The sequence below is a fragment of the Gallus gallus genome, chromosome Z, assembly GCF_016699485.2.
Source record: "Gallus gallus isolate bGalGal1 chromosome Z, bGalGal1.mat.broiler.GRCg7b, whole genome shotgun sequence".
Lineage (NCBI taxonomy): Eukaryota > Metazoa > Chordata > Aves > Galliformes > Phasianidae > Gallus > Gallus gallus.
In genome coordinates this window covers 85564469-85589934 of record NC_052572.1, presented here as the reverse complement: position 1 = coordinate 85589934, position 25466 = coordinate 85564469, and the positions used below count along the sequence as shown (strand labels likewise).

The following is a 25466-nucleotide window of genomic DNA, read 5'->3' as shown; positions in this document are numbered from 1 at the left end:
CCAACGTCACGTCAGATAACCAAAAAATAAAACCAAGAGAAGAACAGGCAGCCCCCCTCCCCCTTTTTCCTCTGCCACGCGCTGGCTGCTGCGAGCGCACCACCCACCTTCAGGTCCTGCAGGTAGATTTTCACCATGCTCACTTTCTCTGACTCTTCCGTGAGCTCCACCCTGCTGATGTTTGTGAACTCTGCCAGACTGGTGATGATGCTGAGCTTACTATTGATTATCTGGCTCACCCCGTGCTTGGCACCCACCAGCAAGGCAACGTACGACTCCCTGTCCTGTAGCTGCAAGGGAGAGAGGTCAAACAACATTACGATGGGGCCAAAGCAGGAACCCGTTTTCCTGCACTGGGCAAGATGTGTAGAAATAGCATTAGTGCAAACTATCAGCAAGGTCCTCTTTCGGTCCAGGCCCAAACAGCTGGTGGTTTACCACCCGTTATGGATCAGTTCTGGGACCGGCAAGAAACCAAGAACCCCCAGCCAGAACAGCTCTGCTAGTCTTACATCAACAATCCAGTCAGAACAATAATGAGGAATTTCTGCCTTGGATAAGGTTTGCTTGGTTATTGGTTGTTTAGTTAAGACAGAGCCTCGCTACAGCTCGGACATGAAGGAAAAGGCTTAAAACCGTTTCTGGTGCCCTGTCCTTCCACTTACTGCCCAAGCACACTGCACAAGCCATGCACAGACAGCACGTCAAACCTCAGCGACAGGGATTATCAGCACTCGTACCATCAGGGTGGCATTAAAGATCTTCCCATTGTACATCTTCAGGTCTCCCAGTATTTGCAAGTAGTTCAGGCGCACTTGGACTGCTGCAAGCATATGCTTCATTTTGCAAGAGAAGAAATGTTATTTAGAAACGTGTCAGAAGAATGAAGTTTGCCAGATAGACTGTAAGCTAGACAATGCTCCTTTCTTACAGGATTCAGTATTTGACCAACACATCTAGCTTGCTTTGCACGTGCTTCAGATCTGAATAGGACAATGCTGCATTACCACAGTTACCACCTGGAACTGTACAAGCAAGCCACATAAGAATACACGATTGCAGGGAAATTAGAGTGTGTGTGCTGCAAAGGAGCTTACAGAATAAAAAGAGAAAAGCAGCTGGTCGCACACTGAGGGGACACTGAGGGGACCCAAAGAGGAAAGACATGCCCTCTTTGGTACCAAGAAGTGCAGCTGGCATCCCAGGAGGCACCTGGATCCCAGGCCACGCACTCTACCTTCTGCCGAGGGTCCAGCAGGACCTGGTTCCGCTTCATGTGGTAGCTGATGGCTTTCTTTATGTCCTTTCCTCTCATGTTTCGAAGCAAAGTTGGTGAGATGAAGTTTTCAATTCCCCAGTCCCTCCTGCCAGAAAGATGGAATCACAGAACCCTTGGAGCAGGTGAGGTCCCGCCAGCACAGGGGAGGGGAGCCAAGGAAGACCCAGTTGTGCTGTCCCACAGCTACGAGGGGCAGCAGCAAGGAAGGACAAAGGCTCGGGGTGCCCGGAGCGTTAGGATGCTGAGATGTGTCAGAAAGGATCGTGCAACATGACTGCTGCACTTGAAATCACTCCTTTGTGCAGCTGGTACTGCATGAGGAGATGGGACTGGAGGAGCGCATGCCCTCATGCAGAACACCCAGTTTTCCACTGTTAGGCAGGAGACAATCTTAGTCCACATAGTAACCCCGGCTGTCTTTGCCATGGAGAAGATGAAAGCTCTACTTTTGCACTCACTTCACTTTGGTTACAAGATTATAACGTTTCCACATCTGTGGTCCCTCAGACCCAAAGATATGGCACATACGTTTTGCCGAAAAGTATATTCAGCTGAGGCGTTAAATACCTAGGAGCTAAGAATGCTGCACCTGCCTGGACTTGCCTGTTGCACTGCACTGACTGTGTGTGGTTGGGTATCCCTGGCTGCACACGTGGAATGAGCAGCACTGCACCAGCCGGTGGAGGCTCTGTGGAGCAGCTACAGCACAAATGCCCACCTTTCAATGATGAGCCACGACAAATTCTTAAAGCGGGGCTGCTTTCCAGAGCACGTGTGATCTATCAACTCCAAAAGGCAGCTCAGCACGCCTGGGGCTTGTGAAAACATTTCCCCTGTGTCGTTCTCCAGACCCCATTACTTCGCATGAGGACTGGAACTGAGTATTTCTGATGAGGTCCTGGTAGGTGAATGGGCGTAGGGGACCAGCTGTGCAAACTTGGTGATTATGCCCTCTCTACACCACAGCATGCAAATCTTACTGTGTTGGCAGAAGCAGCCTTGGTGAGCAAAACAGCACAACAGATTTGCAATGTTCTGCCCCATTGCAGCTGCAGATGAGAAATTCCCTCTGTTAGGGGCAATGCCTGGATGTGACGCTGCCCGTATTACCCAAGCAGCTCAGCAGGTTAAAGGCAGGGAGGCTCATGCAATTACCTTGCCTCAAAACAACTGGCAAAACCAACAGACCGAGGTCTCTTTGGGTCAGAGATGGACTCCTGCCCAGAACTAAGCACTGGGCAAAACGATGGCTGCTGTTAACTACATCTGCCAGGCCTGGTCACAAAATGACAGAAAATCTGGAACTTACTCAATGTATTTCAGAGAGACTTTCTGTGGCTGAGCACACGTGTAGATCCGTTCCTGTATCTGCAGGGCAGCCAGACGTAATGCCACACTGCACTTCATTTCCACAGCAAACCTCTCCTGCAGCACATCACTGCAGCTCTGAAACAAACAGAGCTGAGTTAGCGTGAAAGCCAAGAAGCCAGAATGAGACCCTTGGCATGACTGCAGTGGACCAGGCAGAGGGAATCACCCAGCTCATTTCAATCTCATTCTGTTGATTTAGATCCGAGTTGATTTAGGAACTTGATACAAGTTCAACCCAAATGCTTATGCTCTACGTTTCGTACTCATGTAACTAAACGGGCTGGAAGTACGCTTGGGTGTAAGCTGGATAGAAAAAAATTATTATCATTCCTGAATTATGGAACGCCTCCATTTCACCTGCAGGTAGAGATATTCAAAGGCAACTGGGTCTTCCTGCAGCAGGTCTAAGGGGTCCTTCGGGACAAAGCAAATTCTGAAGAGGCATCTGCAGTCATGGGATTCTCTTTTCTGGACAACCTGCAATGGACAAACACCATCAGCCACAGTAACTGCTGGAGTCCCTCCATAAATACAGCGCTCAGCATCCAGCGTGAGCTCAAAGAAATCATTCAGAGCCATTGGCAGGTGGAAGGCTGTGGATCAGCCTTAGCAAATTATCCTTAGCAAATACCAGGAGATGTTGATAGTGTCTGTATTTCTAGCTTTGATTCTCCTCCTGTTTTTCTCTCCCCCCCCATGGTAGCCTCAAAGTCGTCTGACAGCACAACTTAATTAGCATCTACTAATCTCATATGCTTGCAGCACACCCAGGACAGAGGCTTCATGGAAGTGTAACCACAAAGGAAGGGGCAAATTCGTCTGCTTTTAAGTTCAGTCCTAAGATACAGCAGCACAAAGCAGACACTTGGAGCCTAAGAATTACGTTAATTAAGCCCCGAGGGTTCTCTACAGGGATTAGAGGTGCTGCTGAAAGTGCTGCTTCTCGGGGGGCTTGCATTCACACAGAGAGAAGAGGCAAGCACCACTGAGGTTATCCAAGCCCACTTCTTGTGACACCTGCAGAGCAGGGCCCCCCTGCACCTCACTGGCCACAGCTCACTGTTTCTGGTAGCCCACATGGCTGTGGGGCCACACCAGGGGCTCTCCACACCTGCTCAATGAGCTCCTCCTCATGCAGCAGATGGATCTTTGCTGCGTTGTACTGCTCCTCCAGGGTGAGGGCGAAGTGCGCGATGCTCCGGATGGAGAGCTTCTCCTTCAAGGTGAGAACAATATCCTGGGGAAGGAGAGCACACAGGTGGTCAAGCAGAAGTTAAACACAGTTGCTGCAGATGGCACGGATGCTGTCTGAGCGAAGACAACTCTGGCCAGCCTTGGCAAGTTGCGTGGGACAGCAGCGAAAGGGAAGCAGCCAAACCCAAGCCTTTCTGCAAGTCCGGTGGTTACCAGCTGTGTTATCCCAGCAGGGCAGCCAAGTAATGAAGCATTCTGTCAGCCAGGCAGGACAGCGTTCAGAGATACCCACATCCACTGCTGCCAGCCAGTGGGCAACAAAGGGAGCCATAGGAGCTGCAGGGGAAGCATGGTAAGCGCAGAGAAACAGAGGACGATGGATGTTTTTTTGGAGGGCAGAAGGACAAGGGAGAGAAACCGCAGCTGGCTGTGACAAAAGTGCTTGCAAGATGCAAAGCTTCAAGGTGTGACAAGCATGGCATGCATTTCCTTGAGTTGTATGGAGCACAATGGGGACCGGAGTCAGTCGCTGGAGCACTTTGTCACCTTCAATCCATGTACCTGCTGTGAAATATTCCAGCTTTCTAAAGCTCTCCAACACTTTTCAAAGAAAAGAAAGTGCAGAGACCTGCTGAAACACCCTTTTCCCCTCCGCAGCCCAGGAAACAGAGACCACCACCGTTAGTAAAAATCACAGCAAATCAGATGCGTTGCTTTGGTTGTGCAGATAACTCTTTTGCTACACTAAGCATTGTGGAAATGACTGTGTGTATTTCTGGCAAACAGAAGACATGACTGATGGCTCTACTGAGCACAGACTGGAAAAGAACTCCCCTAACGTGCTCAGTCTTCATGGGGTGAGCATAAACATTTAACCCGTCTGTTATCTCGGATAGCACAGGAACTTTGGGAAACATTTATCTCAGAAAGTATTTCACAAATTCCAATGTTTCTGTCAGGATGGCAATGAGGGCTTCCAGTCGATTCTTGCAGAGAAGAGTTTGTTCCAGGATGGAGGTAAGCAGAACGTGAGGAATTAAGCTATCTTTTACAAGGAAACTCCTCGCAGGTGGGCAATTCACATCTCTCCTTTCAACCCATTCCTACTTCCTTAGCACCTGCTTGCTTTATTTCATTATTTACTTCTTTTCCGGTGCTGAGAAAAGGGATTTCACAACTGGGGCTTTATTGCATGAGAGATCACAGCAGTTCTGTGAAGTCTGGACAAAGCAGAAAACAAACCTCTTCTTTTTCAAGAAACTCTTCACTGCACTACAAATAAAATCTCCTTACTTTGCCCCTGAGTGTTCTTTCATCCTGATTCCAGAATGTCTGTTAATTAAATGTCTTTTCCTCAGCAGCTGTGCCGCTGCACGACATTATGCATCACTTAAACAAATTATGGCCTACCATCAGCGTGTACAAGCAAAGCCCACGAACCCCAATAAAAACAGGCTACAAAAACACAATTTGTAGGCCTTACTCTAAGGGTGGGAATTGTGGAAAGTGTGGTATTAACGGATCTAGCAACCAGCATCTTGTATTTTGATAAGAATTACTATCAACTTGTCTGTGATGCTTCCAAGCACAGCTGCTTTCAGGGAGGTGGTGCTGCTTTTCATCTGAAGGAAGTCATCACTTTTCACGTCTGTGCAGGGAAGATATTTCCGCCAAATGCAGAAATGAGGCTGGAATATGGACGGGAACCTTAAATAACAATGCCCAGTTGCACTTCTGTGAGTTCACAAATACTTAAAACCTGGTCTCCGCTCTCCATGTGCAAGTCAGGAGGCTTGCTCTCTCTTTCAGGTAAACACATCATCAGTGCTATATTAAACAGCCTTCTCCCATGCATCTGGCCAGGTCACTTCGTAGGAAAGCAAAGTTTGCATGGACAGATGCTGACTGGTCAGCCTTCCAAGCAAGCTGTCCTCCTGCCTAATGTAGTAGTTTAGCTGAGTGGATGGCTAGAGTAGATCACCACACAGTTTCTCACTCACTCCCCCCATTTCCCAGTGGGATGGGGGACAGAATTTAAACAACCAACCAATCAATAAAGAAGAAGAGGTAGATTATGAATGTATGTAACAAGTAATGCATAAGCAATTGCTCACCACCCCCCAACCATTGCCCAGCCAGCCCCCCCAAGCAGTGGAAGAGCACAAGGTGGACTCCTACCCCCTTCAAAACTCCTTCCACAGTATATCATGTTATAGAATATCTCTTCTCCCAGTTTAAGTCAGCTGTCTTGATTCTGCTCCCTCCCAGCTTCTTGGGCCACCCTCCACCGGCTCTTTGCTGAGAACGGCCTTGATTCTGTATGACACTGCTTAGCAGCAACTATAGATACTGCTGTGTTATCGGCATAGCTTTTCTCCCAGAACCAAAACATAGCATTGTACCAGACACTCCGAAGAAAACAATTCTGTCCCAGTTTAAACTAAGACACCCAACTTTAATCACGCTTCACAAAGTTGCGTAGTGGTCTCACAGCCAAGCTCCTACACGTTATGTGAAAATCAGTTACTAGGAAGAAAACTGAGAATCAAAGTAATGCTTCCCCTTTAGGAATGGCAAAGGAAATCCACCTTGATCATCAGCAGCCAGCAACCCAATCGGCACCAGCTGGCCAACGCAACCAAGAGGTTGTAAGTTCCACTACATGCATCGTTGCAACTGGATTGAATAGAGGCGGCGAGAACAAAGACATCAAGCATCATTACCTTTACAGTAGTGCTGGTCTCAAACCTGAAAGCTTTCGTCTGCCCATTTTCCAAGTATACCTTGAGAACATTCGGCATGCAAAGAAGAGAATTCCCCTGCGGAACAAAAGAAGCAGCACTAATTAATCCTTGGACATCAGGCCTGCTGGCACCAGGCTGCTCTGCCTGACACAGCACATCCTGATATGAGTCACAGAACCACAGAACGGTCTGAGTTGAAAGAGACATTTAAAGATCATCTAGTCCCAATCCCCCGCAGTAAGCAGTGATGCCTTGCACTAGATCAGCTTGCCCAGAGCTCCACTCGAACTGGCCTTGAACACTTCCAGTTGTGGATGTTGATACACAACTTCTCTGGGCAACCTATTCATTCAGCATCTCATCACCCTCATAGTAGAAAATTTCTTCCTTATGCTAATCTAAATCCACCTTCTTTTAGTTAGGCTCGGGTAAAAAGTCTCTATCCATCCTTCTTTTAAAACCCGTTAAGTAGGGAAAGGCTTCTATCAGGTCTCCCCAGAAACTCTTCTTCTCCAGGCTGTACAACCATAACTCTCAAACCTTTCTTCATAGCAGAGCACTGATCCAGCCCTCCGATCACTTCTGTGGCCCCCTTCTGGACCTGTACTGAGAAGTCTACATCCTTCTTTCCCTGGGAGCCCCAGAGCTTCCTTGAAGACTCCAGGCGGGGTCTCATGAGAGCCAAGTAAAGGAGAATCACCTTCCTCAACTTGCTGACCATGCTTCACTTTATACGGTCCAGGACATCACAGTCTTTCTGGGCTACAGCAAACACCGCCACTGCGTATTGCACCTATCAACATCCACACATGCTTCTCCATAGGGTTGCATTGGTCGCCCAGTCTGTTCAGATGAATGCCCCAGACCACGGGGCTGTGCTTTGCCTTTGGCCGTTTGGAACTCGATGAGATTCACATGGGCCTGCTCCTCAAGCCTGCTGAATGAAAATCTTCCTCTGCTTTTACGGCCTTCTTTTATAGCCCTAAGATTTATTCCCTCATTACGCCCCAGGGATAGAGCAAGAGAAAAAGAGCAAAGTGAATACCTTTACTATAAAATTCCACCTAGTTCAACAGCTATACATGGCTCAGGTATGTCCACCGTGGCTCGCAGAAAACACATCTTCCCATTACCAGGCAGGGGGCTGTGATAAGGCCCCGCAGTGACACCTCCCCACCGGCAGCAGCCATGCCTTCGCCTCAAGAGCTACTCAAACCCTACAACAAATACAACTTCCATGGCAGGGGAAGGCTGTAGGATTCAGCTATGCACTCAGAGGTGCTGAACATCCCCCTGAGGTACATCGCTGTGACCTCCCGAAGAGGAGGAGGCATCACCGGAGATTCTAGAAATGTGTCTTAAACGTGTTAGATAGGACAACGACTGCCATGGCAAAGGCAGCTCCCTTGGGTGCTTTGGGAAAGGCACCATCTTTCTGGGGCTGCCCGGAACTGTAGCCCTTGGACCTCTGCATTCTTCCTTTAGCAGAGGTCATTTGCACCTTTGTTCTTGATTTTGGCCTTGGTCTTGTTATTCTTTGGCACCGAGAAGGCTTGCTGTTTCACCCCTGGACATGCTGAGAACAGCATTTCTAGGATTTATCTCTCCCATGTTTCGTTCGCTTTGCAACACCTTGTAAATCTCACAACTTTGGCTGCTCTTGATGCAGTCCATGTGCCCTGGAAGCACTGCAAGAAAGAACATAAAGACACCTCTGTGACTCATTCCTTGTTCTTCCTTCCTGTCCTGTGAGGCTCGAGCTTCTGACATTACTACCATGACAAATGAGTGAAGGCTGCCACTGCTGCTGAGCGTAAGCTCTGACTCCTTCACAGGCTCACAGAATGGCCTGGGTTGAAAAGGACCACAACGCTCATCCAGTTCCAACCCCCTGCTATGTGCCAGGCTGCCAACCAGCAGACCAGGCTGCCCAGAGCCACATCCAGCCTGGCCTTGAATGCCTGCAGGGATGGGGCATCCAAATTCACGGGATGGGAGGGGGCATTCGTGATCAGTAGCACAAACACACCATGTCTTTGGCAGCCTTTGGGTCCTTCATCGTCTTCAGAGAAGTGATGCTCATTTGCACCTAATGCACGTATCTTCTGGCAGCTGCACGTGCTGTCAGATGAACACTCCGTTGTACAGCCAGCACACAGCAGAACTTTACACCTACACAGAAATTCAAATGAAGCATCGCCACTTTTCGACTCAGATCCAATCAACGGGCCAGGATAACCAGGTGAGATTTTTCTCCTTTCGTGCAGGCTCTGATAGACTGCTCTGAATTCATTCCGAAAGCTTCTGCTATCACTTAGGCCTGTATCCCAGCCCTGTTTTGCCTGGTACGTGGTTGATTTACTCCAGGTTACAAATAGGCCCGCATCTTCTAGTAATACACCGATGCTGACCTCATGATCCCAGAGGACCCTGCTCTTACGTATCATTCAGCCAAATGGAAACATGTCCTGCGTTCACAGCATAAAATGGAGGCTGGATAGCACTGAGCCTCATCAACAATTTATGTTCCCAAACAAGGGGTTTCGGGTTTCGGCTGCAAAAGGCAGCCTCTGGGCTCCTTCCAGTTGTCACAGAGACCATTTAGCAATGCTCCATTAAGATCACTTAATGAAACAGGAGTCTCTGCAGATTTTTTTCAGGGCCATAATGTCTTTTTTGCTAGCCTTAATGCAGCTCTCCTTCGAAAGGAGGGTAGCTCTGAGTCACACAAGCAGAGCAGCAGTTGTCCATGGTGAGTACTGCTTTTCTAGAAAGAGGCAATAAATTTTTTCCTGCTCCCAGCAGCAGGCCAGCAAAGGAGGAGGGGTCCTGACATGCCTTTGTACTGTGCTTGTCCAGTAGCCTTGTGACACCCAGGGCACTCACTGCTGGCTGCCCCTGTGCCCTGATGCAAAGAAATGCTCGCCACAGAGACAGCTCTGCCTGACTTGGGCCAGGTCAGCTCTCTACGACCAGAGCTGGGAGAGCCTATAGGACAGAGAAGGGGCTAGTGGCTGGTTCATCACCACGGCACAGTTAAATACATAGAGATAGATATAAGTAGGTTCTTCTCAGTGAGCCATGGTTCTGTTTCACATCAGAACAGACTGTCTCAGCTTCTTACAGGTGGTCTATCACAGACGCAGCCATGAATGCCCTACAGAAGCCCTCTGAGTGGCCACGAAACAGACAGCTGTCACTCTAGCTTGGGAACCATATCCATGTCACAGAGAATCCATACCGTGCCAAATGTAACCGCAAAGTGAAGTCACCTGCACCAAACTCTCCAAAGAGAAGGGTATCTGAGAGCTGCTGAAGGCCAGGAGAGATGATCCAGATTCCTTGGCAGAAAAAGAACTGGTACCAATAATAGGATTCGCCAATTATCATTAGGGTCAGGATTTGCCAGAAAGTTGGGCAGGAAGTTCACGTGGTGGTGAAAAGACAGAAGCAGAACGCACACCAGCTTCTCATCAGCCCAAGTAAGCAAATCCCTATGGAGATGCCAGCACTTCCCCCCCATCACCCAGGAGCCCACAAACCCAGCTGGGACCAGACGATGGGATGCATACCCAAGGCAGATCAGCCCTGGGTGCAGAGTGAGGGTGCAGCCACTCTGTGGCTCCCAGCTGCACTGACCCCAGCCCAGCACTGCCAAAGGACACGACCTGTATGCAACACAGCTCTGCCCCACTGACCTGTGCGTGTCCATTCACCAGCACTTCCTCTGCAAAACGCACTTTCACAGGGTTTGTTTTCAGCCTTGCCCTCTTCTCCTCGGTGAGAAACGATGATTTAGGCCCACCCTGGAAAAATAACAGCACTCTGTTGGCAGCTCGGCCTGTTGAAGAGCCAATGGCTCATGGAGGAGGCAGGGGATCAGGGCTGATGCCCGTGCTGCTCACATCACGCTGCTTCACACCTACAGGAGCAGGTGATGGTAGGAGCCTCTAATCTTCCCAATGCAATCCAGGCTTGCTGCAGGACTCTCAGCTATCAGGACAGCGATTGCCTTCAGAGCCCAAACACAGCTGTCCAACAAGTCATAGAATCACAGACTCATAGAATGGCCTGGGTTGCAAAGGACCACAATGCTCATCTGGTTCCAACCCTCTGCTGTGTGCAGGGTCGCCAACCAGCAGACCAGGCTGCCCAGAGCCACATCCAGCCTGGCCTTGAATGCCTGCAGGGATGGGGCATCCACAGTCTCCTTGGGCAACTTCCTCCTGGTATCTAACCTGAACCTCCCCTGCCTCATTTAGAACCCTTGTCCTGTTGCTGTCCACCCTCCTGTTTATACGCTCCCTTCAAGCACTGGAAGGCCGCAGTGAGGTCTCCCCACAGCCTTCTCTTCTCCAAGCTAAACAAGCCCAGTTCCCTCAACCTTTCCTCATAGGAGAGGTGCTCCAGCCCTCTGACCATCTTGTCCTTGCTTTGCAGCTCAGCTTTTACACACGCTGAAGTCTATGCTGGCACACACATTGTGCTAGTAGTAGATCTCTGCTGGTGATGCTTATACAATAGGAACAGGCAACCAGCACCAAAGCTCTGCAACGAAATTTGGCTTCTCTTCCCAAAGCAGGACCAACAGCAGGGTCCCAGCTCTTAACAGAGCAGGGGAGGACAACCCAGCCAGCACAGGCAGGTTTGTTTGCTCAGTAGAGATCTGAAGGAGCAAAAATGAAGGGAGGAAGTTACAGGCCATTGCTTTGCCCACCGAGATCCCAGACTTGCTGAACTAAACAAGGGGAAACCCTCAGGCTGCAATGAGTAGCCAGGTGGAGCCCAGAGAGAGAGAGAGAAAAAAAAAAAAAAAAAGGATAAATGTTTTTCTGCACACAGAAAGAACGCAGGAAAGCATCTGAGGTTTGAGAGAACATCGGGAGCTTTCAAGGAGCAGCTCGGGTGGGTGGGGGGGTTGGTCCACACTGTCAGCATTGGCCTTACACACCCTGGGATGCAGGTACTTTGCCAGGATAACCCTGGCAAAGTGGGGAGCATCCCATGTGCCAGCCCGGCTGCCCAGGCCAGGGAGCAGAGCTGCTGAGAGTGCTGAGGAGAAACCACTCACCGATGTGCAGCGCAGGACAGTGAGGAGGAGCTCATCACCAGCATCCCTGTAACACAGAGGGATGCAGTCAGCCAAGGTCAGCACCTGCAGGTGCCTTTGTAGCCCCTGGAGAAAGTGGGTCCCCACACCTCCCCTCCTGCATTCATCCCCTTGTCTGCACAACACGGGCAGGACCGTACCTGATGATGTCAGCCACCCGTTCAATGGACATGTCCTCCACCATGGTGGAGTTTATCCGGAGCAGCTGGTCCCCTGGCAGCAGCTTCCCATCCGCCGTGCTCCCTGTGGGCAAGCAGCCTGCAGTCAATCACACACCAGCAGACCTTCTACCAAAGCACTCCTCTTCCCACCCAGCACCCAGTTGCTGCAACAACCCCTTCTGGGTGGCAAAACAAAAAGGGAAGGGGCTTGGGGCACTGCTGCCAGCTGATGCACACAGCCCATGTGTGTCCATGCCGCCCAATCTCTGGCCCCAAATGCTGCCACTGAGCCACCCAGCAGTGCTCTCATGGTACACGTGTGAGCCTCGGGCACAGCAGGAATGCTCACAAGTGTTGGAATGCTGCAGAACGACTGAAAGGGATTTCCAGACTGACTGCTGCACCTCTGCACTGCTGGCACGGTGACACCCCTCTGCCACCAGGAGAGCACAGGGAAGGTCTCCTCAGCCACAATGGCTGCTGAGAGGGCTCCCAAAGAGCAGCAGACACACAGCTCAAAGGGCTACAGAGCAGGCGGACTTCTGGCCTGAGGAACGTCAGCATCCCCCGTTGCCAGCAGCCTGTCTTCTGAGGAGGGAGAAAGGAAAGTCCAACAGAAATTCTCCTTCTCCACTTCTTACCCCCGAAGGCTCCCAGCTAACTCGGCCATGTGGCACACGGGATGCTGACAGGAGAACTTCGGCACAGCCTGCTGGAGGCTGAGCCCGGCCCACCCTCTCCACACCACCTACTCTGCCCAGCTGGGGTACGTCCTCCCTCTGCCTGTCACACTGACACCAACAGGCCGTAAAGCAGACATTTTTGCGTGCCCACTGAAAAAAAAAAATAATAATAACAAACAGAGTCACAGTTTTTGATACTAAACTGCCAAAACAGCTTAGAAACAGAGTTGAACCTCAGCCTTTTATAACCGGAAGAGTCGACCTGCTTGGCCTAGGCAGAACTTGTCCACGGGCCAATGCCCACAGCCATGCAGGCTTTTCCCTCTCTGTGCCCAAGGCTCGCGTGCTAACCAGAGGTACCTGGCAGGAAGGGGTCAGAAGGGCCCCCTGGGGCAGCTCGGCTCTCCCACAGCCGTGGCTGTAAGGAGAGGACGGCGGTGCTTACCTGCAGTGACAGAAGCGATTGTAAGAGGAAGGTCTGGGCAAATCTCGAAGCCGTAGTGGTGGAGGACCAAGTCTTTGTACACTGTGACAGTGAGTTTGACACGGCTGGCAGCCTGGCCACCGCCATCGCTGGCGACGTCCGTCACGGACACTCTGCCACTGCAAGACAAGAAGTTGGTGATCAACTGAGATACGATCAGAAAACACCCCACCGAAGGGGCTCAGAGGCCACAGACCCCTTGCTTTCCATGGGGTGCAGAAAGGCACAGAGAGGTCAGAACTTGTTTAGGTACCTACGGGTGAAAACTTTGCCCTTTTTCTAGGGAAAAAATGAGAGATGTCTGCCAGCAGTGGCTTCCCTTGTTCACTGGAAACAAGCCTGTGCTGTCTCTGATCAAACCCAATCAACAGGCACCCCACTCGCAGAGGATACGCTTACCTGGACGCCCCGTCCCGAGAGCGGTGAAGCCATTTTGCTACCATTTGCTCTATCCTACATGCTTTGCGTGTCTGGATTAAGTTAGCCTCCAAATCTTCCATTTATCTGAAAAGTGACAGAAACCACAGGAAAACAGAATGGCAAAAGATTGGGTGAGTCTCCTGGACGGTGTTTGGAACTACCAACTCACAGCTCCCGCGTAACGAAGGCTACTGAGGTTTGCTATGACCGCATGTGGGATCTCCAAGTCAAAAGGCTGCCAAGCACCACACCACTCAGATTTAGAAGATCTCCAAGGAGAAAGGCCCCACGACCCCCCCAGGAAACAGAAGTGCTTCCTGGCATACAGAGGGAACCTCCTCAGCGGTCTTCCCACCGCCTCTTGTGCTGCCACAGGGTATGACCAGGGTACAACCGGTGCCTGGCACCGTTCCTCCCCTTGTGGAACATCAGAAGGCTCAAAAGCCCGTTTGCCCAGCCTGCCGAAGTGCTGAATGGCAGCACAGCCCTTTAGCATGCCAGCCACTCCTCCCAGCTTTGTGCCATCTGCAAAGCTGCCAAGGGTACGCTCTGCCCCATCGTCCAGGTCATTAACGATGGCAGCGCATAGGTCTGGACTCAGTGCTGACCCCGGATGCTCACCGCTAATTACTGCAACTCGCTCCAGCTGGAATTTGCACGACTGACCGGTGCCCTTTGGGCACAGCCATTCTGCCTGCTCACGTTCCACCCATCAGCAGCTTCCCTACAGGGATCTCACGGGAGCAGCCGGCCACATCTGGGCAGACAACACCCACTGCTCCCCCCTCTCCCATCCGGCCGCCCATTTCATCACAGCAGCTTTTCAAGCTGACAGATGGGACTTTCTATGCGTGAATCCGTGCTGGCTCCTGATGATTCTCTCGTCCTTCGGATGCCTGGAGGTGGCTTCCAGGATCAGCCACACCACCGCCTTCCCAGGGATGGATGTGGGGCTGAGGACTCTGCAGTTTCCCAGCTATTCCTTCTTGCTTCTGCTGAAGATAAAAGTGACCTCTGTATTTCAAATACTGACAAAGAATCAGAATTACTATACCCACCTTCTACACTGCCTTCTGCTCAGACTGCAAGAGGTGTGTGTCCCCCAGGGACACTTTCTTTTATGCTGGGACAGTGCAGAGGACCGTGGTTGATGAGCCACTGCAGCAGAAATATTACTAAGTTCATCCCAGAGCAATAAAAGAGATGGTTGGAAGCTGTCAGGTGAAGCGTGACGCGTTTTGTCTGAGCAGAATCTGGACCTCCCCTAGTCCTTAGCACTTTCTCCGCTCCTCTTAATTCATCGACATCTCCTTCCCTCCCTGCAAGCCATTCTGGCCCCTTTCACGACTCACCCACGCAACAAGGCACAGAAATGGGGGTCATGAGATTCAGCCCCTCAGCTCCTTCGTGACCATCCTGTTGGCTGCTTTTGGTTAGGCAGCACTCTCAGAAGCCATGCCCCCCTGACACTGCTCCTTCGCCTGCCTCTGAGCAGCATCTCTGAGCTGAAAATCGGTATCTCTGCAACCAAATAGTGCTCTCAGAAGGAAAAGCACCTTTTCCAGATGGGTAACTGGGAAACCACCATAAGCTAACGGTTCTGCAGCCAGGAAGACATTGAGACATATATGCAACATGTCAAACCAAGGCTTGAGGAGTCGTCGCCTATGCTTGGCATCCCTTTTACAGCCCCAGTATTTCAGTCTGCCAGCTCTCTAGACACCATGACACACGCCTAATGCTGTGGCTGACGCTTTTTGAATCCTTCTTGCAAGGAGCATTTCTTCCTGACATCCTTTTGACTTCTTCAGAATTCCCCTTAGAGATACGGAGGAAGACCTGCTTGCAGCTTTGCCCCAAGAAGCTCTCCGTTTGGATGCTGAGATGTCTGCAGCTTCAGCTATGGACACACCAAGACCAGTTACACACTGATGCTTTGTTGCCTCTACAAGCAGGTCCATCCTCTATCGCTGGCTCTCATTTTCCTTCTTTGCAGAAAAGACAGGCTTATCCCCTCTTCCCTGTGCTTCACAACATGGAATTTACGTTGTTTGCTCCAGTAGTTCACATTCTCACTGCCCGTGCAACAAACTTCAGGACACACCACGGTGCTGCTGGCAAGCAAGCAGCTCTGCAAGCTTTGATGGAGTGCGACCGTGTGGGATGGCAGCCTTTGCTCTTCGACTGCATTATTCCCCCAATGGCACCCTGCAATGGCACACATTGCTAAGACAGCACCAGGCCAAAACCCAGACATCATTAGAGTAATTAGCAGGCAGAACAGGGCTCATCTAGACTAAATGATCTCTGATTCTCTTCAGAATACTTAGCACGGTGCCATTCCTTACATAGCTTCTCGGTTTTGTCCCCACTGTCACGGAGGCCACTGGAGAGCAGCTAGAACAGACAGTCTGTGGGGAAGCAGGCAGGAGACCATGGCAGAAGGTCTGACTCTGGATGCTGGAACTGTACTGAGCTCCAACAGCTGGGATGCAGTGGGAGGACCACCGGTCTCCCACATTCTCCCACGGGCATCATCAGATATGCCCAGACTAGCTGAGCAAAACCATTTTCTTCTGCTTTTGGGGGCCCCCCTTGCACAGGAACCTCTCCACAAAGCTAGCAAAACCTCTCATGGTCACCAGTGACTTGCAGGGTTGTGCAGAACAGGGGGGGACATCCAGCTACAGTGAGCAGGGACGTGCAAAAGACCCACGTGCAACACTTCTCCTTCACATCAGCAGCACCGACCCACTGCAGATCGGCCACCCTGACACAGACCTTCCTGGAGTGCCCACTGCAGAGCAGCACGGGTGGCTGAAGTTTCAGAATTGATTTGCATTCCCGTACCTTAAAAAGAACGCGGCTGACCTTCACGGAGGCAATAAGAACACCCTTGATAAATGATCCCAGATACACCCATGTGAGGCAAGTGAAGAAGAATTCAATCTTTTTTTTTGTTTGTTTGTTTTACATTTGCTGGAACTTGGGGCTGAATTTATCGTGAGTTTGTTCTGACTACTGGGAAGGAGCAGCTGTGACACACACTGCTTTGAGAATACGTGTATTTACGGCAGATGCAGTGGGACAACTCTGCTCTCCCCTTCGTAGCAGATACTTCAGTACCCACAAGGCAGACGACTGGAAGCTGCCTCACCACTCCAGCTGCCAGCTCTGCTGATGCTGCCAATGCAGAATGAAGTCAGACTTGGCAGGTGGGACCCAATCGCCCCAACTCGCTTTCCGCAGGGTTGAGGAGCACGCCCAGCTACGCAAGGATTAATGCAGCATTCCTACTTCCTATGTGAACTCACCGAGGGAGGAAAGGCCCTTAAGTCCTTTTCCTCCTCCCAACCCCAGGCCAGCCTCCCAGCCGCTCTGAAGCAACGTTTACAAGCAGGGACAACCATGAGAGCAACCAGCTCAGGAAGCTGAGCTCCACCTAATGCTGCACAACCCGCACAGAAGGCCATGATATGTGCACAGGACTGCCCGGCCATGGAAGATACCCAAACCCTGCCTCTGGCCACTCCAGCACGCCAGGGACCCCAGTGCCAGCAGCAGCCTCTGCAGCAGCTTTGGGGAGAAATATTCTGCCTCTTTTCTTATCCTTTGGTGGACGGCTACGTCTGGATCGCATCTCCTGGGCTGCAAAGCAAGCCCGGTGATGCTGAACTTCTGCGGTTCCCCTGGAGAAAGAGATGTCTGTGCTTTGCACGCAGTGCTATGAGGGTGTTGTACTCTACAGCCCTGAAAGCCACGGAGTTACGGACCAAGCTGTGAAAAAACAGCAACGGATAACAACATAAAGACCAACGTAACAGACCCGCGCACTTCATCGCACCTCTGGTGCCTTCTCACAGCAGACAGAGAGCGGTGCAAACAGGTCTGCGATCCTGCCAGCGTCCCACTGCGGTTGGAAGGGCTCTTGCAGGCGGATTTCAGCGCCGGCAAAGCTGATGATCTGAACTCAGGCTGCAGTTCAGATGAAGCGGGGCTGGTTCTTGCAGAGGCTCCGACTCATCCGACGCGCTATTTCCCAGCGACCAGCTGTCTGCTGCGTGCAGGTCTATGAAGCACATGGTGGAGCAGCAGCGCTCTCTTTTGCAACGTGTCCTACCCCCTTGGCTTGGAGAACAGCACTGAGAAACCCTCTAGCTCACACTCAGCGGCCAGAAAGCCCCAGTCTTCCCAGTGCTTTTCAGAGGCCAAAAGGATTCTGCTCAGGCACTCACGGAGGTTGTCACCAGCTAATGAGCACTCCTAGCTCCGGGGGGAGGTGGAGGATCTTGGAGGACATTCTGGAATCCCTCAGCCAGGGGAGGACTCTCCCCCCAGGACTGCATGACCAGGTGCAGAACCGGGTGGATGCCCCCCAGGTAGGAAGCAGCAAACTCAGCTAAGTCCTGACAAACAGTTCACTGTGAGCCTGGGCTGCCCCCAAAGGCACATCTGGCAGGACTGGGTGTCCCCGCAGCAAAGCTGTGGAAGGTCAGCCACCCTCAACGAGGCACTGGGACAAAACAGTGTTTTACAGTGTTCCACGCACTAGTTTCTAAAGGTGCTCTCTGAGACGTGGTCAGGGAGAAAGCAGGACCAAGAGGGCCAGGATCAAACCTCCCCACCACAACCTAAGAAAACATCTGCCGGGGAGATGATACCAGAGACTGCTCCAGGACCACGCTGCCATCATCACTTCACGTCACTGTTGCAGCTTCCACAATCATACAGACCTTGCCAGATGTCACTAACAGGATTTGGATTATCCTCCGCATCCTCATGTCAGCTGCTTGTCTGATCACCCCTGGCTATAATTGGTCTGGTGCTGCAGAACAGCCTGACTCCCAGCAAGGACTTTGCAGCTGAGCTGATGTCCCCTTGTGGGACACTTCTGAGCATTTTCACTCAGCTTCTCCACGCCAGGGAAACTCGGTGAGGACCCAGGCAATGAAAAGCTCGAGGTGTGTGGGCGTGCACTGAGACATGGGGCACGCCATCACATCCCATACAGCCCCTTGTATGGTTTGTGGCTCTGCTGCCACGGGCCCCGAGGATGGGCCAGCAGCCACACTCCCTGACACGGAGTCCTCCTCCCAAAATGTGCGGTGTGAAAGGAGGAAAGCTGAGACATCATGTGTGAACAAAGCCATGAAACACCTCAGAAGTCCGTGTCGTGTCAGAAACACGATGTGCCCCAGCCACTGCCCCCATACAGCGCTTCCAAGCTGTAGTATTTCCCGGTGTACTTTGCATCCAAAATGGAAAGACCTCCACCGTTCAGCACTTTTAATATCGTAGAAAGAATTACCGCTCCTCCTTGCCTTTCAATCCTAATGGAAGCCTGAAAAACAGCTGCTGCCAGGAAGGTAATCAAACAAAGGAAAAATGAAACCATCTCCACCTGCTCTGAGTGCAAAGCCTTTAACTGAATGCTTGGCAGCACGGGAAGCCAGGAGATCGTACTGCAGGCCTTGCTGCTGGTGAAGGCAGCCTGATGCAAACACTGCGTGCAGATGGGGGCTTCCAGGGACATGGGGGATGTCTGAAGACACACCTCTCTTGCTGCCTCTCCTTGCCTATTCCAAATACCCGAGCACTCTGACTGTCCCATGTCCCACTGTGCCAGTCAGCACCCATGGAGGCTTTATTACACAGATGGGGCTTTATTACACTCGGGCTTACCCAGACCTCAGCACCTCCACAGGAGTGCTTGGCAGGTGCCAGACACTTGTGGAGGCTGTCCCTGTCGCTGCTTTCATTGGACTGACTGGTGGCCAGAAGCTATTGCTGAACATAAGCTGTTTGCTGCTGCACGCCCCTGCCAAACTGCCTGGCACTGCCAGAGGTGGTGAGCTTTCCTTCTGAAGTCATCTGCAACAGTTCAAGGACTTTCTGCTAGACCTCAGAGGCTTCACATCTGAATTCGTTTTAGAAGACAAGATTGTGGAGTTATGCACAGACTTCGGGCACTGAATAATGATCGTATCAGCAAGTGCCCTACGGGAGAGGTAAAAGCTTCACGGTCCATTACACACGAAAGGAAGAAAGTTATAATGTGCAGGGAGAAAAAAGGAGAAAAAGCAATGCCTCTCCTCTGAATAGCCTTCGCTTCTAAAACCAGATTGGTGCGGAAGCGTTAAGACTTTCATCCCTTCAGTTGTATTTCTCTGGACAAGAGCCACCGGTGTATTAGGAAGGTTCCCCTCTAATTTCCTGACTTAGCTTTCCAAGAGTAGCTTTCTTTTCAGCTCAGATCCCCTTCCCCAGCCCCTGCATGCTCAACAGCACTCAGTCAAGCAGCTACCACGAGCAACGCCTTCGTTCCACTTGCAGTTTGCACAACATGGGGGGGGAAAAGGATTAAACCATTCAGTGCAGAACACTGCACGCCAGCACCGCTCTCCATGTTGTGGTGCAGACCTGGAAGCCACAAACACGGCTCTGAAGACGACTCACCTCGTGGATAAGCTCAGGACCAGGACAGGCAGTGCAATGGGTTCCCCCACATCCGCAGGTGATCCTGCACTTAGGATTTCACTGTGCCTGAGGGCTGCACGTGGGGAAACAACTTCTGCGCAGCCTTTTGGCAAGTGCCATGAGTGGAGAAAGGGGAAAGCACGTGCTCTTGAAAGAGACTGGCTTATGAATTTCTTGCTGCACGTGGAGCCAACTGCACGGGAAGCCTAGGACTTTGCCTTCAGCTTTAACAACGCCAGGCTCTTTGGAAACATTCATAGAATCATAGAACAGCCTGGGTTGGAAAGGACCACAATGCTCATCCGGTTCCAACCCCCTGCTATGTGCAGGGTCGCCAACCAGCAGACCAGGCTGGCCAGAGCCACATCCAGCCTGGCCTTGAATGCCTTCAGGGATGGGGCATCCACAGCCTCCTTGGGCAACCTGTTCAGTGCGTCACCACCCTCTGGGGGAAAAACTTCCTCCTCATATCCAACCTAAACCTCCCCTGCCTCAGTTTAAAGCCATTCCAGCATGAAAGGCGCTGCTCTGTTTGCTAGCAGCTTGCTCAGAGAGTAATTTACTAAAACACAGAGGTGAAATCCAGGGTACATTAGATAGCACTACAATTGGAAGCACGTCCTGTAAACCTGCTACCCGCAGCCAAACCGGGGAAGTAAAGGAGCCTGTATGGCAAGCTCTGCACTTGGCTGCAAGCCCAGCTGCACTCATACGCTGGCATCTCTGCTGCCCAACCACCCTTTCCCACAGCAGTCATAGCTGGCACAGGCTGTGCCTGAAAGGCCTTGGTGGAAACAAACTTCACCTGCCATTTCCCAGAAGGGATCACCAACTTCCCTTCAGCCTCCTTCCTCTCCAGAGCATTCCTGCCCTTCTGCTCAACCCGGGAATCTATCTCCATATGGCCAGCTCTACCATCTTGTTTGCACAACGGGGATGTCCCCTCCCTTTCCATTGTGCTGCACTCCTCCAGACTGTTCCAGTGCCCCTGCTATGTGCAGGGTCGCCAACCAGCAGACCAGGCTGCCCAGAGCCACATCCAGCCTGGCCTTGAATGCCTGCAGGGATGGCGCATCCACAGCCTCCTTGGGCAACCTGTTCAGTGCGTCACCACCCTCACTGCCTTAGTTAAGTGCGTATTCAACAAGGGAGCTGCAGAGGTGGCATTGCAGGGAAATGGCACAGCATGAGGCAGAGATCAGCAGGTATATTCAGAACGGGTTGCCCAGGCAGAGGAACACACACGGCCACCCTGAACCCACCTCCCGTTCCGGGCAGAGTTTTGCACAGAGACAAAGCAACGCCATCGCCCTGCTCGTGGAAATGACCTCTGCCGACCACTGCATCCATCACCTGCGCGTTAAAGCCACTCTGACTTTGTCTCCCTCAACCTCCTTTGAAATTTCCCTCCTAACATTTTCCCACTGTGGTCAAAAAGACGGTATCATCGACTCAATTCTACAACCGAGACTTTTCTTTCGGGGAAGCATCCATAGCTTCCTCCTGTGCAAAGAAAAACTAGCTCACGGTGTTTGGTGCAAGACTGGGTCAGAGCCCACCAAACGAGCTACGTGCAGTCAGAGGATGTACATTCGAGGACCTCAGCACTCAAGGTCGCCAGCGCCTCATCTCCAGGCAAAACAGGAGAAGCTGCTGAAGCCAGTTACTAATTCCAGTAGTATCTCAGAGTCACTAAGGATAGAGAAGGGCTTCTGAGATCGCCCGGTCCGACCCAAACCCATCCCCACAGCGCCCGCTACCCACGTCCCTCAGCGCCACATCTCTTGACGACCTCCAGGGGCGGAGGTCCGCTACTTCCCCGCTCAGCCCGTTGCAGTGCCTGACCGCTCCTTCGGAGCAGAATGTTTTTTTTTCCCGGTATCCAAACCGAAAGACGGATATTAGCAAAGGCTTCTTTCAAGAAATAGCCCAGGCAGAGCGAAGGCGGCCGCAACGCGTACCGCAACACCTCCTCCGGCCGAAGCCATCGCTCCCGAGCGCCCCGACGGCCGCGCTGCTCCGCACCCCACCGCGCTGCCCTCTCCTCCCGCCGCGGGGCTGCCGGCTCCCCGGGCATCCCTCAGACCGGGGCCGCCCCCGTTACCTTCCGCAGAGAGCCGAGCGCGGAACTGCGACGGCGGCGGCGGCGGGGCAGGGGCAGCCGCTGTCCGGCAGGGAGGGCGGAGCCGGGGCGGGGCAGGGGCAGCTCCTCCCGGGGCCGCTCCCGCACATCCATCCCGCGCATCCCGCAGCGCCGCGGCTCCGGAGCGCGTCTGCTGGGCGGCGCATCCCCGCGGAGAGCCGTGCGCTTGGACGCATCGCGGCGCAACCGGGGCCGCTGTCTGTCCCCTGGGCTGCGGCTCTCCTGCCCCCTCTTGTCCCCAGCGGGTGACCCCACGCCGCCGGCTGCCGTTGTGTTTTTGGGAGAGTCCTCCTGGCTCTGCGGGGCATTTCCAGGCGAGTCCCAGGTGGGCTCAGTCTCTGCAGGCTGAGAAGCCCAACCCAGGAGCCCGGAGTACAGGGGAAGCTGCTGCCTCTCTTGGCTTCGGGTCCAGCTCAGAGTGTGGATGAGGACGGACGTCCTCCCCAAAAGCAGGCACAGAACAGGTGTGCAGCACGTACCTGTGGCCACTGCACAGAGGGACACCAACAAGCTCACCGAGTGTCCGGGCAAACAGCCTCGTGTTACTCTCCTCTCCAGAGTGCTTAACGTGAAGGTTCGTTACTGGGAAACATCCTCACAATAATGGCTCACACTGCTGCCTCCTGTTGAGCCACAGCCAGTGCCTGCAGGGGTCTCTGCTCTAGGGACCACTGCCTCCCATCTCCTCACCCACGCATCTGGCTGGATCTTCTTGAGAGCTTGCATGCACACTGGCACACCTATGCTGCTCCAGGTGGCACACCGCTGACACGTGAGCCCCCGTGACACCCATACGCCTGCTCCCATTCCAAACAGGGAGCCCGGGGAGACAGATAGAAGTGGAGCTCAGTCAGGAGGCAGAACGAGCTGTGCTGACCTCAGGGCACGGCCAGACAAGCATCCTGACCAGCAAACTACTTCTGCGCTGCTGGCCTGTTTAATCCCCTTCTCTCACGCTTTTCCGCGCCTGTTCTCCTCAGGCCACCTTGGTGTATGACTTTCCCCACATCAGTTCCTGCCCTGAGCAGCCCTCCATAAGCTCTGCACAATTCTGCAGTGCTCTTCCCTTTGCATTCCACGTCTCAGGTCTCTGGCAGAGTCCTGAGGATGCTTGGGCTTTGGCTCCTCGGGGTGGGTTTTGTGGCTCTACTGGGACAGCGTGCTGCTTCTGCTGAGTCCCTGTTCTGAGTCTGCCTGCCTTTGAGTCCCCGTGCTCCTCTGATGGGCTGGTGGCTGCTGGGAGCCAATGGGGCAGGGTATCATTGGGGTTTTGCTCCCGCCAGTGTCTCTCTGTGCTCTTCCGTGAGCAGGCAAAGGAGCTTTTATTACGTAGCACAGCGTGCAGAGCTCTTTGCACTGATGCAGACAGAGAAAGTGGGTGCAGGTCTGCTTGGAGGTTACCCAGCACTACACAAATGGGGACACGGGAACACACACCCAGTGTGTCAGCAGTTCCTCTCCTTCTCTGACACCAGTCTTTGCTGTAAAAAAAATGTCCTGTTCTCTATTTAAACTCCGCTGCTTCTGTCTGCAGCCCTTTATTTAGCACTGGGTTGGGCAGGAAAGGAAGAGTTGCCTACTGAAAGGTATTGATTTTTTTCTGTTTTGTGCCTTTCTGGTTTTGCTTTTTCATACTCCCTAATTAGCTGGAGTATTTCTGCACTGCAGTTCCTTCTGCCTTTACCTCTGATGCTCTTTATGCCCCTACCCCGGGAGCTGCCCTTCTCCCAGATCAACACCCGCAGAGCCGGTGACTGTTTTTCACTTCTGCCGATGCAGAAGCTCACCTCGGCACCATTCAGCATCAGTTCAGTACTGCTTTGTGGCTACCGAACTTCACCAAACACTGAACTGAACTTCACCAAAGGCAAGATTTGGGCCTGCCATCCGTGACTGAAATAACATTAAGCAGTGCCCTAGAGCAAGCCCTGCAAGGCCAGCATCAACTGCTGATTCATGCAGCTTTCCTAGACAGCTCACATCGCACCCCTATTCTTACCAGTACTGATGGGCAGTGTTTGCAGAGCAGTCTACACAAAGGAGCAGAATCTTAATTGAAAAACAAGTTAGGCCGTGGTTGTCTGCCTTGAGAATGAAAAGCAGAATCCACTAACCAGAGGAATCAGAACTCCATGCAAAACGGCCAGATGTATCGGATCTGGCGTGCTGTGGAGCTGACCGTGGAGATCTCTCCTCTCTGGTTATCTACAGTTTTGCAAAGCTGAAGAAGAGAACTTCAGCACAGCTTCGCCCCTCGGCCCTCTGAGTGTGAGCAGGCACATTGCTGCCCAGCCCTGTTCTGTAATGACGCTTGGTCCGTCAGAGACGGACCCCCAAACCCCACTATGCAGACACCCTTCACCAAGCTATTTTCCGAGGAAACAATTTCAGATCACTCAGCAAGGGATACACAGGTGGAGCCTTGAAGCAGAAACGTTCCAACACGTGAGAGCCAAATGGCATGGCCTACAACCTGCCCTTGAGACTTCTCACTTTCTTCTTACGTATTTAGCAACACGTCTCAAGGACAGAGAGCTCAGCAGGGAACCCCCATATTTTACATCTTGCAAAAGAGGAGAACGTGGCAGGAGAGAACATTTCTGCTAATGATGCACACGGGCAGAAAGTATTTCTCCAGAGGGCTCAAATTCACCCAAGCTGCAGATGTACAGCACCATATTCTGGCACTCTTCAGAGGATCAGAATAGGAGCCTGGCAGACTGTCTGACCTCACCTGTCCTGTTGGAGGCAGATTTGAGCCTGGCTGCCAGGTTGTGGTGATAGCTTCGCTCCTGCCTGGGCCTGGCTGCTTGAAGATGGAGCAGAGACACACAGGGGGGTGTTCCCTCCAACAGGACATAGGGATAGAGGGAGATACAGCCTGGAGGGGACCAGGGAGCTGGGTGAGGGCATAACACTGCTGTGAAGTGAGAGGCTCCCAACCCAAGGTGCCCTGCTTGAGTGTTTGCCGCTGCCTCTTTGCAATGCATGTCTCTCTGGACCACACTGTATCTTTCCACTGCGCCCACGGTGATGCAGAGTTGAGGTGAAGGCACGAGTCCTCCCATGCTGGCATTGGTCTGCTCTCCTTAGCTGTACTATTCGGGTTTATGCTGCTCTAGAAGCAGTTCAGGTGTTCTCTTCCCCCCTGTGTTATGCGCTCAGTTTACATAATGCCCAGAGCACCCTGTGGGTTTGAGCACTGCTTTATTTATTGTTACTTGGTCTGAAGAAAATAATACCTCTCCCACAGTTCTGACGTCAGCAAAGGATGCAGCTCTCCCCAGCAGCACTGTGCTGAGTGCACTCCTGCACGAGAATGTACGCAGTCTCCTCCTTTGTCCTTAACGGAGGTCACTACAATAGGGTTTCTGAAGTCTCCGTTTCCTCACTTAAGCTC

The 25466-nt window shown here is 52.2% G+C and overlaps 1 protein-coding gene across 1 annotated transcript in view; it reads right to left on the bottom strand.

Moving 5' to 3' along the window:
• FRMPD1 (FERM and PDZ domain containing 1) overlaps positions 1–22121 on the bottom strand; it is a 29790-nt gene extending 7669 nt beyond the window's left edge. The window contains 13 exon segments of the mRNA XM_015280797.3: positions 108–290; positions 741–836; positions 1238–1364; positions 2589–2725; positions 3008–3127; positions 3762–3887; positions 6568–6663; positions 10287–10394; positions 11660–11705; positions 11839–11941; positions 12988–13145; positions 13426–13530; positions 22028–22121. Of these exon segments, the coding sequence (XP_015136283.2) occupies positions 108–290; positions 741–836; positions 1238–1364; positions 2589–2725; positions 3008–3127; positions 3762–3887; positions 6568–6663; positions 10287–10394; positions 11660–11705; positions 11839–11941; positions 12988–13145; positions 13426–13526 (1401 nt within the window). The 5' untranslated portion in view covers positions 13527–13530; positions 22028–22121.
• Between the last annotated feature and the right edge of the window lie 3345 nt (positions 22122–25466).